Source organism: Epinephelus fuscoguttatus, linkage group LG9 (genome assembly GCF_011397635.1).
Source record: "Epinephelus fuscoguttatus linkage group LG9, E.fuscoguttatus.final_Chr_v1".
Taxonomy (NCBI): Eukaryota; Metazoa; Chordata; class Actinopteri; order Perciformes; family Serranidae; genus Epinephelus; species Epinephelus fuscoguttatus.
The window spans coordinates 1646481-1661764 of record NC_064760.1 but is presented as its reverse complement, the minus strand read 5'-3'; the positions used below and the strand labels follow the sequence as shown (position 1 = coordinate 1661764).

Sequence of the window (15284 nt, the reverse complement as noted above, 5' to 3'; positions counted from 1 at the left end):
CTGAATATAATTGAAAAGGTGTGTTCAGACGGAATTATTCTGGGTTATGTATTATATGAATGTAAAAAGCATGAACTCCAAAACACCTTAAATCTGGAGTCACTTCCACCTTTCAACAAAAAAAATCAACTTTTAAAATCAACCATTACTGATCAGTGTCACTGCTTCTAACTCGGTGCCTTTCAATAGTCTGTCTGTTTTACCTTGTTATGTGTCTGACTGAGTGTCATGTGTTCTCATTGACTTTGTGTTCCAGCATGTTTCGTATGTGACACTTGTGTTCCTGTGGTTTTAGTATGTGTCCATTGTCTTGTCTTATGTGTACTTGTAACTTTTGACACCAGTCTTGGTCACGACTTCCTGGAAGAAGAGCTACTGTGACTCAATGGGACCCTTCCTGGTTAAATGAAGGTAAAAAATAATTTAAAAAAATGAACATTTAAATAAAAATATTGTGTAAAAAATATATATACATAATTAACTAATAAATGATGATGTATTAGTTTGGATGAAGCTAGGCAGTAGTATATAAACTAATTAAAATGAGCTCCACCTTCACCAGCTGCAACATTAAAGGGATGAACACATGAATATATCAGTAATTATAATGCAGTGATGAATATTATTCTGCAGAGGGACTACTTTTACTTCTGCGGTGTGACTGTGTAAAAAAAATCATTAAAAAAACTCATGCTCCATGTTTGAATGTGTTCAATAAAGTTTTTGGGGGGGGAAATCCATTTTTTTCTGGTAGGAACCTTTGAGCCGCTGCTGCCGCTCGGTCGGACCCTATTACCGGTCGGACATCATTACAATCGGCTTTCTGTTTGATATTTTCCACCGTGAGTTACCGTTAAATATTTCTCCGCTCGGTTGTTGTCGTGTTAGTTTAAAGTTTCCCGCTGAATCCAAACGTTACCGGACACTCAGCGGCGGATTAAACGGACAAAATAAACCCGGTGTGAACGGTTTGAACCCGGAGCGGCGGAGTGAGTGAACCGCTACATGCTACGTGTACAGTAACAACCTGAGCTAACAGACAGACACACAGACAGGCAGGGAGACAGACAGACAGACTGATATGGAGTCGGGACAGAGCGGGTAGAAAACACGGATTATTAACCGTATCAATGTTCACAGTCGGTGCCGGTGAAGTGGCGGGAGGCTGTGTGAGCAGTTAGCACAGTTAGCTCAGTTAGCATGGAGGACAGAAACAACACGGACTGATTCCTGTTTCTGACAAAGTTTAAGTTTCTGTCGTCTGTTTGTGAATTAAAGTGAAGTCATAAACATGATGTACTCGTCGAGGAGAAAACCTGTGCTCTACTTCAAAGAGGAGAGAAGGTAAGAGGCACTTTGTTAATATTATTTAAATATATATTTGTTTTATCCTCTGGTGATTTAACGGTGATTGTAATGTGAGCTAAAGCTGCTACATCAAACCGTTAACTGTCCTCTTCACTTTATTCCTGTTGATTCACAATAAGAGCATCATGGTGGAAGAAACATTCAGATCTGTTACTGCAGTAGGAGTACTAATACCACCCTGTGAAAGTACTCTGCTACAGGTAGAAGTATATATAATGCAATAATGTTACCTGTCAGCTGATTAAAAAAAATAAGTTGGGACGATGTGTAAAACGGAAATAAAGCAGAATGTATTGATATGTAAATTATTTCTGACCTATATTCAGTTAAATACAGCACAGAGACAAGATATTTAATATTCAGACTGATTGACATTATTATTATTATTTTTACTGGTAAACATTAAAAAAAAAAGTTGGGACAGAAGCAACAACAGATTGGGAAAGATGTGGAATGCTCAGGAAACACCTGGAACATTCCACAGGTAAACAAGTCGATAGGTAACAGATGATCACACTCAAAAGGCTCATTTAATTAAAAGCAACGCTGGTCACTCAGTGTAAATCTGCATGTTCATACAGTCCAACAGTTTAAGAACAATGTTTCTTAACTCACAATTGCAAAGACTTAATGGATTTCACATCTACATCCCATAATATCATCAAAAGATCTAAATGTCTGCACGTAAGGGACACAGCTAAGAACCAAGACTGAATGCTTGTGACCTTTGACCCCTCCGACTGCACTGCATTGATTGTATTAAGGATTTTACTACATGGGCTCAGGAACACTTTGGAAAACCACTGTCAGTAAACACGTTACCGCGTCGACCAATGACAGTTCAGACTCTAACATGCTCCGCCCACTTCTCTGAGCTCGAGCTAATCTGAGATGGACCGACACAAAGTGGTCTGACCGGTCCATCATGGACGTCGTGTCCTCCGGGACCATCCAGACTGTCACCACCTCAAAGTTCACAGCCAGCATCTGTGATGGGATGGAGAGGTGCATCATGGGTAACTTCACATCTGTGAAGGCTCCTGTAAAGGCAGTATAGGCGAAGGCTAAGGGTGCCATCATCCACAGGGGGCGCTCCAAATGGGGGAAGAAAGAAAAACTAAGTGTTTATCTTTTACTATTTTTCACTAAAACTGTTTCTGCTGTTATTTAGACATATGACACGAGGCCACAACAACATGACCCCCGGCCCCCGGGCCCCTCCTCAGCTCGTTACACTTTACCTGTTCTCTGGGGGAGATGGGCGGAGTTATCTGACGTCAAGTGAACCCCGAAACATGCTGTATCGTTAATATGCCAAAATGACTCAGCTACCATGACACTACTGAGAGGATCAGCAGGAGGAGAGCTCGTTCAGTTAGCTGTTAGCAGTTAGCAGCTAGTTGTCGTTACCTCTAAACAGCCAGTGGACACAACCAACAGCTCACGGAGGTTGCATTGATTTATATTGTGAAGCGTTCAAGCTCTATTCAGTAAAAACTAGTACTGGACAAAGGTAAATTATAAGCTCTCATGATGTGTTCAATGTAATCTTGTAAAATGTAGTTTTTGGCGAGGGGGCGAGACTCACCCAGGGCGCCATACGTGCTAAAACCGCCACTGCAGACGACGTCATTTTCAGGGACGTCTCTGCTTATTCCAGCGAGACAATGAGACACATTGTGACGTGGTCCAACAGCGTGACTTCATGGTGACAGAGTGCAGGGAAAGGTGATGATGTCACACAGTGGGAAACATGCTCCTGTCACAACTTTATTATGTCATACTGCAGAATGAGTGTAAATTTAGAACAAACAATAAAGATTATCAGTTAAAATATCTTGTCTCTGGACTGTATTCAACTGAATTTAGGTCAAAAATGATTTTCAAATCATTGCATTCGGCTTTTATTTACATTTCACACAGCGTCCAGATTTTCTTGATTGGAGTTGATATTTCTGCTGGATCAATATTTCATTACACAATATGTCATTAATGTGTATGTTGCATTTTACTGCTGCAGATCTTTGAGGTTGTAATTTTAAAAGTAACTAAAGCTGTCAGACAAATGTAGAGCAATTAAATTACAATATTACCTCTGAGATGTAGTACATGAAGAAGGAAATGGAAATGCACAAATAAAATACAAGCACCTCAGATATCTACCTGAGTTTAGTACTTGAGTACATGTAATTAGTGACATTCCACACACACACAAACCACGTGTCAGAGAGAAGACAGGAAGTGGTAATAACTGTTTAAGTAATAAAACTTTTTCTTGGCCTCTTTAAGAAGTGAGATGTGTAAAGTTCCTCATCAGCAGGAGAAGTGAGTACACACTCACACTGTGACTCAGTGGTTCCCAAACTGTGGTTCAGGGACAGACTCCGGGTCGTTAAAGTCACTCCTGAGTTTATTTTAAATTCTAATGAGATCTCAACATGTGTCTGTAAGAGAGACTGAAATGTTGTTTAAGTCATGTTGAATATTTGTTTGTGATGAAATGATGCAGCCATTAAAAATCATCTTCGTGTTATTTATTGTCACACACACAGCAGTTACTCTAAAGCAGTCACCGTATTGAGATCCCAGGCTCTCTACAACAATAATTATTAAATATTTATATAAAACAAAATAAAATCAAACAAGTAAAAATGAGAAGACACAAAATGGTGCAGAAACCGAATATAAATAAATATATAATAAAATATAAAGTCTGGTGTACAAACTCAGGGTTTCGTGCACATTGATTTTATGGCGGCGTGCCATGATTAAAACATCTGCTGCCACATATTGATTCTGTATTTTTGGAGCTGGATCTTTAATTTGAAGCGCTGTTGAAATTTGGTTATTCAGAGTACCACACTGTCGGAGGGCAGAGCGTCAGGTGCATTGAAAATGAGACTTAACTGTTCATTCTGCAGCAGCTGCTCCTCTCTGATCTGAGCAGCTCTGAACAGATCAATAAATCAATTATCCACCATGTGAGTCAGAAACTGCTGCTGGGGAATTAAAGAACTGATGGAGAGCTCCATCACTTATAATAATAAAACGCACCTAAGACCCTATTGGAACTGGTTTTAATAATATTGACTAGTTTGGGGGTGTGTTTCTTCGTCCTGTGGATAACTGGCCACAAAATAAAAATGTTTCTAAAACATGTATTTTGATATCTTAATTTGAGAGAATACAAATGTAAACCTTTTATTTTAGTGAACAAAATAAACAAAGTTGTCAAACATTATTTTTTCTCTAAATAAGAACTTGATCTTAATAAAAAATACAGTTTAGACCAAAGAGAGAGCAGAGGAGCGACACTCAGTAAAAGTCTGAAGACATTTATTTATGAAACTGTGTCTCTGAAACAGTTTGGGAACCTCTGGTGTCGCTGAGTTTGCTGACTGGTTTGTCTTCATCACACTTCATGTCTTCATGTGTGTTTAACCCTCTGAGTGCTGCAGGTCTCGTGCTGCGTTCATGTCACTTTGTTTGAATTGTAATCTTGAGCAGCAGAGTGAGAGTGAGTTTCATGATTAAAGAACAGCAGTTTGGTGATCTCCCTCCCTGCATGCATGTCAGTGTGTATCAGTACTAACTACTGACTGCCCCTTTAAATACTGATGATGATGATGATGATGATGTTTTTTCCTGCACGTTGGTTTTATCTGTGGTTTGTGAATCTGATGCTTCCTTACTGAAAAAAAATCCTCTGTTCTTGTTAAATCAGAGAAATAAAAGTTTGACACTCACTCTGAAAACATGGACCTGTACTCAGTTACCCACAACCCTCAGTGTTTTTAGAGTTGTTCCTAGTATAAACCTAAAATAAAGCTGCATGTGTTTTAAACATGTGTTTCTGATCGTAGTTTGATCTGTCGACGTGAGTAACTGAGACCTTCCTGTTCCTTCCACTGAGTGAAGGTTAAATTAATACACATTTTATTGATGACAAAAACAATTTGGAAACAGCGAGAACTTTAGCAAACAGGTTTAAAATCCAGAATCAGTCAGTTTTTGGTTGCTGTATGTGGTTGCTTCTGTTGAAGATGATCACTGACTCTTCCTCCCTCGTCTTCATCTGTGTGTCTCCAGGTTCCTGTCTGCTAAGTGTACGGTCTACAAGCTGTTCGGCCTCTGTATGGTGCTGCTGCTCGTCTCTCTCTTCTGGCTGCAGCTCAGCTGTTCAGGTGGCATGCATGAAGACGGGCGCCTCACCAATCAGCCGCCGTGCCTCAGGGCCGACAGTCCGACATCTACAGTGGACGACCCCTCCTGGGGTCCTCACAAACTGGCCCTCATCGTCCCCTTCAGGGAACGCTTCGATGAGCTGCTGGTGTTTGTTCCCTTCATGCACACGTTCCTCAACAAGAAGAAGATCCGACACAAGATCGTCGTCATCAACCAGGTGGATCACTACAGGTGAGGACCAGACTCTTCTCATGACCAGATCTGACTTTAAGTTTGTGTTAAATATATATTTATATAAATTGTAGAAAAACTTGAACATTGTGCGTGTGCCTGAGGAATTAAAAAGACTTATCAGGTCTGTCCAGTACCTGAGTATCTTCCTGTAGAGCTCAACATAGACAGAAATCAACATGGTGACACTCGAGGAGTTTAGTGTGTGCTGGGAACTCATCCTTTAAAGTCTGCCATAACCCCAAAACTTAGGTCATACTGTACAACACAGTAATTCAGAGTCTCTTGTTTCAGGTTTAACCGAGCGTCTCTGATCAACGTGGGTTACCTGGAGAGCGGTAACGACACGGACTACCTGGCGATGCACGACGTGGACCTGCTGCCTCTGAACGACGCTCTGGACTACGGTTTCCCCGAGGAGGGACCGTTCCACGTGGCCTCACCTGAGCTGCACCCGCTGTACCACTACAAGACCTACGTGGGAGGAATCCTGCTGCTCACCAAGAAACATTATCACCTGGTACTGAGCTGCTGCTACTTTAATCAAACCTTTGTTTTCAGTTCCAGAACAGTGTGGCTGAGGCCTCATTCATTCATTCATCTCTCCCTCGTCCTCTGCCTGATCTAATGCTCAGACAGGTGTTATGTGGAGCCCACAGTCCCCTGTAGCTCCTTTAAACTCTAAACCTGCTCACTTTTTAGCATCCCAATGAAATGTGAAGGACTTTATTTAAATCCGTCTTGTGCAGTGACATGCAAAAGTTTGGGCATCCCTGGTCAAAATGTAGAAGCCATCCTCTCTTCATCTTCAGCTTCAGCAAACGCAATTTTGACCAGGGGTGCCCAAACTTAAGCACGCCACTGTACACCAATCAAATATTCCCTTTTCCTGGGAAATACGTCATCACTGTACAGAAGCTTAACTTCTCAATGGGACTGTTTGCTAAGTTTTAGTTGTGAACCCAGGACTCAGTGGAAAGCTGTGCTGATAGTGAGTGGAATATCTTGGTTTCTCTTTGTCCCACAATGACTTCCCTCAGTCACCGACCAAACAACACGTGAAAACATGAAGTCCGTCTTTTTTAATTTGTAATGACGTTTATCTCAAAGATCCCAGTTTGTTTAGTAGATAATAAAACAGGAGAAGCTTCAGATTACATGTGGTTCAGTCATAGAGTCCTGACGGTGTTTCTCAGTACAGTCATGTAATGATTGAAACCGTCCACCAGATGAAGCTGTTTGACTCACTGAGATTAAACTGGATTCAACTCAGACTTTATTAAAGATCAGGACAGTGCAGGAGTCTTTAAGTGTTTGTGTCTCCTCAGAGAGACCTTACTGGCTCTGAAGCAGAAAATAAAAGGTTAACTTCTCTGTCTTTTTGTTTTCTGCAGTGTAACGGGATGTCAAACAGGTTCTGGGGTTGGGGCAGAGAGGACGACGAGTTCTACAGACGCCTGAGAAAAGCTGAGTTACAGGTACGAGTCTCCAGAGAACAGGGACAACCTTCATACCTGTTAGAACGAGTCTGTTTTTCTGTTTCAGTAACCAGAGCTTCATCAGGACTGTCTTTAGACTCTGAGCTTCAAAAATACATTTAACTGGTTTGTCATTTTAAGAGCATGATGCTGCTGGATCAGTCAGATTACTGTCAGACAGGTGATGTGATACCTGTCTGAGTGTGTGTTGTTTTTCTGTGCAGCTGTTCAGACCGAGTGGAATCACCACAGGATATAAAACCTTCCTCCACATCCACGACTCGGCCTGGAGGAAGAGAGACCAGAAGAGAGTCGCCTCTCAGAAACAGGTACAAGAGTTCACCTGTGACAGTGAACGCATCACAGATACACACAGTTTACTGCAGGAGTAGCTGTGTCTGAGCAGAGAGGTCTGATTTATCTTTAATAAAATCACATTAATATAAAAAGGGCAGCAGCAGTTAAAGGGCAGATGTGGAGGTGTAACAACAGTAAAATAATAACTAATAATCTCATTCCTCTCTCCTGAGAAAAAGAGCCCTGATTCTGGTTCTCTGCTCTGCAGAAAGTCTCATTTCACTTCATCTCACAGACTTTTCAAAGGTTTTATAAACATGAGAAGCTGGATAGTTTTCTCAACTAAACCCTCTGAGGTGACGGACGATGTCTCACTGTATCTGGACAGGGTAACACGGACGGAGATGTGACAAACTGTAAATACCGACAAAGACACAGAGCTTTGACAGTCGCTAAAAACATATTTCTGCCTCTGTGAGGAAAGCTGAGCTAACGTCTCTCCTATCAGACGTGCTCCTGTTTTGTTTCCTTCCTTCTCACACACAGATACATTCCTACACTGAACATATGATGGAAATAATGTCAGTATATGATGTGCATGGTCACAGAAATGCTGTTAATTAAATGTTCACAGAAGCTAATGATGCATTATTTATCATTCACTGAACAGCACGTGTTGTGTTGTTGTTGTAATAGGCTGCTACATTAATAACAGTAATGATAAACTTTATTTCTGTTGTACCTTTTATACAAGAAATGCAGCACAGCGTGTTTTAGATTATAAGCTCTGAGCGCTTCACATGAAAGCAGACATAACGAAGATAAAACGGACAAATTCAGTATAAAAGGACATTTAAAAACAGTTTAAAACAAAGTTTAACTGATTCAAAAAATTTTCATTTGAAAGTGTTGATTTGAGATCTGATTAATCCAAAACATAAGCCGTCGATACCAATACCAGTGAAATTCCACCATTCCTGATGCTCAGTTTGATACCACAGTAAAAAAAACAAATGGTAAATATCATAAACATACACTCCTTTATTAAAAAACCTGCAAAGTAAATTTTGTTGCTAATCCCTGATGATCCGCCTCAAACACAAAGTTCTGCTCTGTGGGAAACATGTATTAATATATATCGTACAGCAGCGGTCTACAGTGGATTTCAAGCCAAAGACCCTTCAGCTGACAGAGAAAGACCCTCTAAAGAGCCCTGACTACATATATAGTATAAAATGTTACTGCATATTAAACTGATGTGAGGCAGAGGTCCATGTCGGCCTCAGGCTGCAGTCCTCACCTGGGCCCTGGACCTCCTGTTAAAGACCGAGGGCTGACAGTATATTAACATATTTCTCCTCCATAGTTGATGTTCAGCACTTGGACACGTAATTTATGCTGAAGGCTACAGACGGAGACAGGCGGAGCCCTCTGTCTGTACTCAGCGTTCATTTCATCTGTATTTGTGCACGTTTCCTGAGAGGTGATGGATGAAACAGAGCAAAACCACCGGAAATCATGGAGGCAGTGTAGCGTAGTTCAAACAAGATATGAGAGATAAGATGAGAGATGACAACGAAATAAAATAGTATAATATACAGTGAAAAGAATTCTCTGTGTATAATGACTGACCACCACCTCTGCAACACTGACTCCATTTATAGGTACATTACGACCAAAATGAATGAGCCTCAAGATGTGACAGTTGTTCTTTGTGTATTTGTCACTCCCCTCCTCCACTGTGATTGGACAGCGCAAAGTTGAAAATTTTTCAGCTCTTAGAAATTTGTAGCAGAGTGTAAATACGCTGCACTCCCATTGGTTTGTTCCATGTGGTGTCGGCGTTCCTCTTCTTCCTCCTTTGGCATTTAATGACTAGACTAGAACATGTGCAGGCGTAAATGCTGCCCCGTCAGGTCCAAAAGAGTACCTGCAGTACTGGGGGAAAACAGCACATTTTCAGAGTTTTGTCATCGACTTGGTGCTGAAGTGTCAGTGCTGAGACGTCCCTGCTCCAGCCTCAGTTCAGACAAAGTAAAGATACAAACGCTGCTCAAAACGGATCAGTAAATGATCAGAAATCTGTAACTCACAGATGAACTCGGCTGCATCTCTGTGGGAATTTAAAAATGACCTGAAATCATAACCCCCTCTATCATATGGAAAAACTTACTAAACATGACCTCCTCCATTGTCCCCCACCTCCCTCCCTGGTCTCCTCCCTCACTCCCTCGTCCCCTTCTCCCTCCCTCTCTGGTCTCCTCCTCCCTCCCTCGTCTCCTTCTCCCTGTAGGAGCAGTTTAAGGTGGACCCAGATGGGGGGCTCACTAACCTCCGATACCAGGTGGAGTCCAGACAGGAGCTGACCATCAGCGGCGCTCCCTGCACCGTCATCAACACCAAACTGGAGTGTGACCAGGACCAGACGCCCTGGTGTGTCCTGGCGTAGAGGACGCACGCAGGACGAGTGTCCAAGTCCCGACTGTTTCACCTGGAGGCTTTAATGCTTTTTATCTTGCGGTGCTACACAGATCCTTTACGCTACGCGCTGGTCGTGGTTCTACTTTCTTTCGGACGCCGCAGCAGCAGCACTGATGGATCTGCAGCTGGAGCAGTGAAACCAAACGAGGCTGCACTGAGCGACGGCACAAACACACGTGATTAATTCAATCTTGCGCTGACACAACCTGGAGTTTAACATCTGTGAGGATCAAACCAACAACATCAGGAACATCTGGAGAATAAAACCAGTGAAACGTTTTCGGTGTGTTAAAACCTCCTGATGACGGTTTCAGTCACAGAACTTTATCGACACAAACAGGAAGCTGGTGACTGTTTGACTTCAGAGGATGGAGACGGACTGTTACACCAAACTGAACACGGCCCAACCTGAGCTGGTTCATTAGATTATTTCGGGGGGGTTGGTACCTGCTGGCGTGGAGTGAACGCAAACTTTAAAGTCTATTTTGTTTTACTGGGATCGTGCAAACGGAGCAGAGGTGGTACAGAGACGCTTCACCAGAGATCATCTGCCAAACAAGCATCATACTGTAACCTCAGACGCTTTATTTTAGCTTTTTATCATGTGGGAGAAATTTTATTCTTCACAAACAAAAGTATTTTACAAAGCTTGACGACTAACGTCACAAGTGTTTCATGGTATTTTATTTTGCTGCTGTTGAAATGAAGAGAGGGAGGTGTTAACGCTGACCCTCTTATCGAACACAGAAACAGGAAATGTGTGAATTTAATTTTTTTAATCACCACAGGAAAAAAACTGAAGTTTATTTTCAGATCTGTTTCTCATAATCACCAGAAAACTGTGACGAGTTTCTAATTATGAGAAAACGTTCCCAGATGAATTTTCTGTGCTGAATGTGTTTGTGTTCTCTACAAAGTAAACTGAGCCAAACTGAGCCGAACCAGGCTGAACTGAACTGTAGCAGATCATGACCTCAGCATTTCATGATCGGAAACAGAAATTAATTTTCTAATCCAGCATCAGTGGGACAGATTTGTTTCAGCTTGGGAAGGAACCAAAGTGTCCTGCAGACCATCCAGTCACACGTAGAGCCACAGTCTGCAGATGAACAGCTAAAACTAATCATTATCAGTTAATTAATCTGATTATTATCTTGGTTTATTGATCAATGATTTGGTCTGTAAAAGTCAGAAAAGTGAATAAAGTTCCAGCGACCGAGGTGTATATAAAACTGATGAAAACAGTCTCAGCTGGAGCTTTTGATCACATCACATGACCTGTTGACTTGTCGTTACACAACTTGCGGTCCAAACTTTTAAACCAACATGAGCGAATAAAGTCCCGTAAGAAAAAAAGGAAATCTGAGCGTTTACAATTTGGAAGTGAGCAAACTCATCTGCTGACGATCATGTGATCAAAAGTTAAAGGTGACTGAATCTTCTGGCCTTGTGACATGAAATAGCTACTCAGTTAAAATAAAAATCAACCAGTCAGCACCACGACGGGACCAACGCCGTTGTCTTGCTGTTGTCAGGCAGGAAGCCAGAACCAATGAGGAGTAATAACAAAAATGCTGAGTGCAATAAACAAGACAGATGTTTCTATAGAGGCCACTCTAAATCAACATATTCTCTTAATGTAGTTTGTTCTGACTTCGCTCTGCTTCACTCTCAAAATATCGACGAAAACAGGTATGTTGCCACGACTACACATTAGCGTGGAGTTAAATGACAGTAGATTCAGGCGGATACGTTGCTCTCTAGTTAATAGTTTGGAGGAAATTGAATCTCTGTCCCCCGAAGAAACTGGTTTTAATGGAGGCAACGTGCCAACAACATGCCATGTCTTTAACCTCCTGGAGCGTGTGACTGTTATAGTGACTTTAAAAAACGTCTTTTCAAAGTCGTGTGTTCAGTCGACATCAGACAATCACTGAAACTGGAAGTGGAGAATTTACAGCGCTTTAGTTCTCGATAAACTTTCTGTGTCGACCAAATGTAATCTGATTTAATCTCTAGCTGGTTCTTTGGTTCCTTCTCAGTCGAGATGTTTTGTCCTAAAACTGTTGAAAAATATATTTTAATATTCACTCATTACTCATTTTATATCTATTTTTTCTTCTTCAAATTTCATCAGTCGTTTATTCCACGAGCAGTAAAGAGAGAAACTGAACTGATGCTGTTTACCTCCTGATTGTTTCCTACTGTTACTGTGAGAGTGTTGATTCATAACACAAGCATGATGACGACCATGATGATGATGATGATGGCGATGGCGTTACCTGTTGTCCTAAAGTTTCATTGGTTGCCCCGCTGAGAGAAACCAGGTGGGAGTGTATTTATTTTTGGATGAATCTTCTTTTAATGTATTTTTGATTATTTTTCAAATGTTTGTTCAACTCATTGTTTTTTTTTTAGTTTTTATAAACAAAGACGAGTCGTCACAACAGGCCGCCGCTAGAGTTTAAATGACACAAAACAAAACCGATGAGAATTATAATTTAACTCTGTCTTCACTTTACAAACAGCAGAATTTAGTCGTTGTCAGGAAGGAAGCTGTTCGTTAGTCACTCACTCTACAGCAGGAAACAGCACTTCAAAATAAAAGCTCTGTGCCGGAAATTCACTGAACTTCAAAATTTAGTGCGTTTTTTTACAAACTTGACACTTGCGGTTTAATCAGAGTGGACCTGTGACCCACCAGCCGGGAAACACTGTACCAAACTGTAATCATTTAGATTAATTTGAGTTTGAACTCATAAAATTACCTTAAAAGTTTCCATCAACGTTTAGAAAATGTCTTTAAACGGTTATTTCAAAATAAGACGTCAGTTATTATCAGCTCGTTTACAGGAAGATGCACAATGTGGAGTTAAAGTCTCAACAAACAAACCAACACATTTCCACAAATCTAACTTTTTCTCTGGGTTACATCTCCGGATGGTGTCGTTAGATCTTAACGATCCTACAGCTCTTACTGATACAGCTTATTGATGTGGTACTTTAACGGCTCTCTTACCAGTTCTTTTTGGGTTTTTTAAAAGAACTTATTACTTAATTTTCCTACAGTTGTTGCTGGAGCTCTTTTCCTTCTCCGTGCACTTTGGATGTCCGTCTGCAACTAACAACCAGTCTGTCTGTTATTTTCTTCATTAATCGTTAAATGTCAGAAAATGGTGAAAAATGTTAATCAGTGTTTCCCAAAGCCCAAGATCACTTCAGAAATGTCTTGTTTTGTCCATAACCCAAAGATATTCAGTTTACTGTCACAGAGGAGCAACAAAAGCAGAAAATATTCATATTTAAGGAGCTGAAATCAGAAAAGTTTGACTTTGAAAATCACTCAAAACGATTATTTAATTAGTTTGTGATTGATTTAATACTTTGAAACAAACCAATCAATCGCTGCAGCTCTGCTTAAAGGTAAAGTTTTGCCTGAAACCTCTCATTGCTTCTTTTAGGCGTAACCATCACCAGAAATGTTAGCTGTGTTTGTTTGGTGGGAAGCTGGTGAGGGATCTCGTGTTTGTTTTACAGCTGGAACTGGTTTAATCTAATTTATCAGTATTTGTACTGTAAAGACACAGAATTTGGTTAAGAAAGAATGTGTCCATATAAATATCTCGGCTGTGTCTAATTCCTGGATCTGTTTCAGTCTGGTCTGATGTTCTCTGGTTCTCTGCTTTTGTTATGTGCCGGTCGGCCTCCAGAGGGCGCTCTGAGGTTTTACAGGCCTGTGATGTCACTGATTTTATTTTCCAGAGATGACGGTACCATGTATTTGTACGATATTCAGTATTTATATAAATCTGAGACGATAAAACATTTGGAGGTTGTTTCCTTTCTTCTCACACATCAGTGTTGTAAAGTTTGTCTGGGTAACTTCCTGGGCCAACCATCGGCTGATGAAAGGACGTGCACGTACTGTAAGTTTTCAGTGAGATTCCTCTGAGACGTCTGTCTCCCTCACAGTGCCTGATGAGCCCAGTGAGCCCAGTGTGCCGTGTACATACAGTGCAGTTTATGAGAAATATGCTCAAACCATATTCTGTTTATTTTAAAAATGTGCAGTGGGCCACAGTTTGGTCACCAATGATCTAAACTCTTTCAGTGACAAACATCCCTATGATGAACACATCTTCAACATCTGCATACGTTTGCTTTCAAAAAAACCTTTGTTTCACAAAGTCCTTAAGAAATACAGTAATTTACACGACCTCATCCTGTGAGAGGTGGGAAATCACTTTTTTCTCAAGTACTTTACTCAGATTATTCAAATCTAGGCTGTATCTCAGAATCAGAATTATTCATTTATTTTCTGTAACCGCTTATCTGGTTTAGGGGTCGCAGGGGGGTGGAGCCTATCCCAGCTGTCATTGGGCGAGAGGTGGGGTTCACCTTGGACAGGTCACCAGACCATCACAGGGCTGACTCTGCAGCCCCGTCTCCACCAAACCCTTTCAGTCCAGTCCCTCTGGAACCAGCAGTAAGCCTTCAGACATGGTACCTAGACCCTGGGTGTGTTCAGACAGTCCTCTTAAATGTGGGCGGGGTTGTTGTCACTCACTGCTCCGTCCAGCACTCGCTGTATTTCCTCATCAGCGGTGACACAGATGGAAGTCTGCACCTGGTTTATCGTCCACAGAACGAGGCTGCACGCCCACATTTTCACAACAAAATAGAACAGGCTGCAGTGAGAGTCTCTCTCCATGGGATATTTCAAAATAGCAGCTTTGTGCATTTAGTCCTTCTCAGGCAAGCTCAGGGCTTTAGTGTTGCTGTAGCCCACAGGAAGTGAGGATTAGAATATATGACCTTCACATAATCCGCTCCAAATGAATCTATATTTTTAAAGTCATTACTAAAAGTGTGTGTCATATAAAAACTAAAGTGATGGTCAAAGTTGTCACAGTGAAATTTAAGGTGTGCTGATGGATTCACGTCATCAACTCATGCATTGAGTAACATTACAAGTTAACGTTCCACCTTAAAAGTTGCCGGCAGTCGGCCCAGTGAATGAAGTTATTTTTTTCTCTTTCATTTTATAGTTGTAGTTTACTGATGTATGAACAGAGGTTACATAAAACCAGAGTGAGCGTCCTCTACTGACCAATCAGACTGCAGGGTTTCTAGCTCCACCTTTTAGGACCAGATCTGTGTGCTAGGTACCCCAACAGAGGGGGGACCAAACATGGGGACGCTAAGGAACGCTTCTGTTGGGACCATCCACAACTTTTACCGTGG

General features: G+C 41.3%; 2 protein-coding genes across 3 annotated transcripts in view; both read left to right on the top strand.

The window, feature by feature from the left end:
• tgfbi (transforming growth factor, beta-induced) overlaps window positions 1–15284 on the top strand; it is a 684304-nt gene that overhangs the window by 413667 nt on the left and 255353 nt on the right. The window lies entirely within an intron of this gene.
• b4galt7 (xylosylprotein beta 1,4-galactosyltransferase, polypeptide 7 (galactosyltransferase I)) lies at window positions 794–13852 on the top strand. 2 transcript variants are annotated; one of them, XM_049585706.1, is made up of 7 exons: window positions 794–1344; window positions 3658–3693; window positions 5458–5784; window positions 6079–6304; window positions 7179–7262; window positions 7487–7591; window positions 9853–13852. In XM_049585706.1, exons 1-7 carry the CDS (start codon window positions 1292–1294, stop codon window positions 10006–10008), a joined length of 987 nt encoding a protein of 328 aa, XP_049441663.1. In that variant the 5' UTR covers window positions 794–1291; the 3' UTR covers window positions 10009–13852. The 2 variants fall into 2 exon arrangements, with proteins under 2 accessions (XP_049441663.1, XP_049441664.1); XM_049585707.1 differs by lacking the exon at window positions 3658–3693.

Excerpts from the sequence above, each read along its gene's own strand:
- b4galt7 (XM_049585706.1), top strand. The coding sequence starts at position 1,292 with ATGATGTACTCGTCGAGGAGAAAACCTGTGCTCTACTTCAAAGAGGAG. Across the intron at positions 5,785-6,078 it reads AACCAGGTGGATCACTACAG|GTTTAACCGAGCGTCTCTGA; the intron begins GTGAGGACCAGA and ends CTCTTGTTTCAG. Across the intron at positions 7,592-9,852 it reads GAGTCGCCTCTCAGAAACAG|GAGCAGTTTAAGGTGGACCC; the intron begins GTACAAGAGTTC and ends TTCTCCCTGTAG.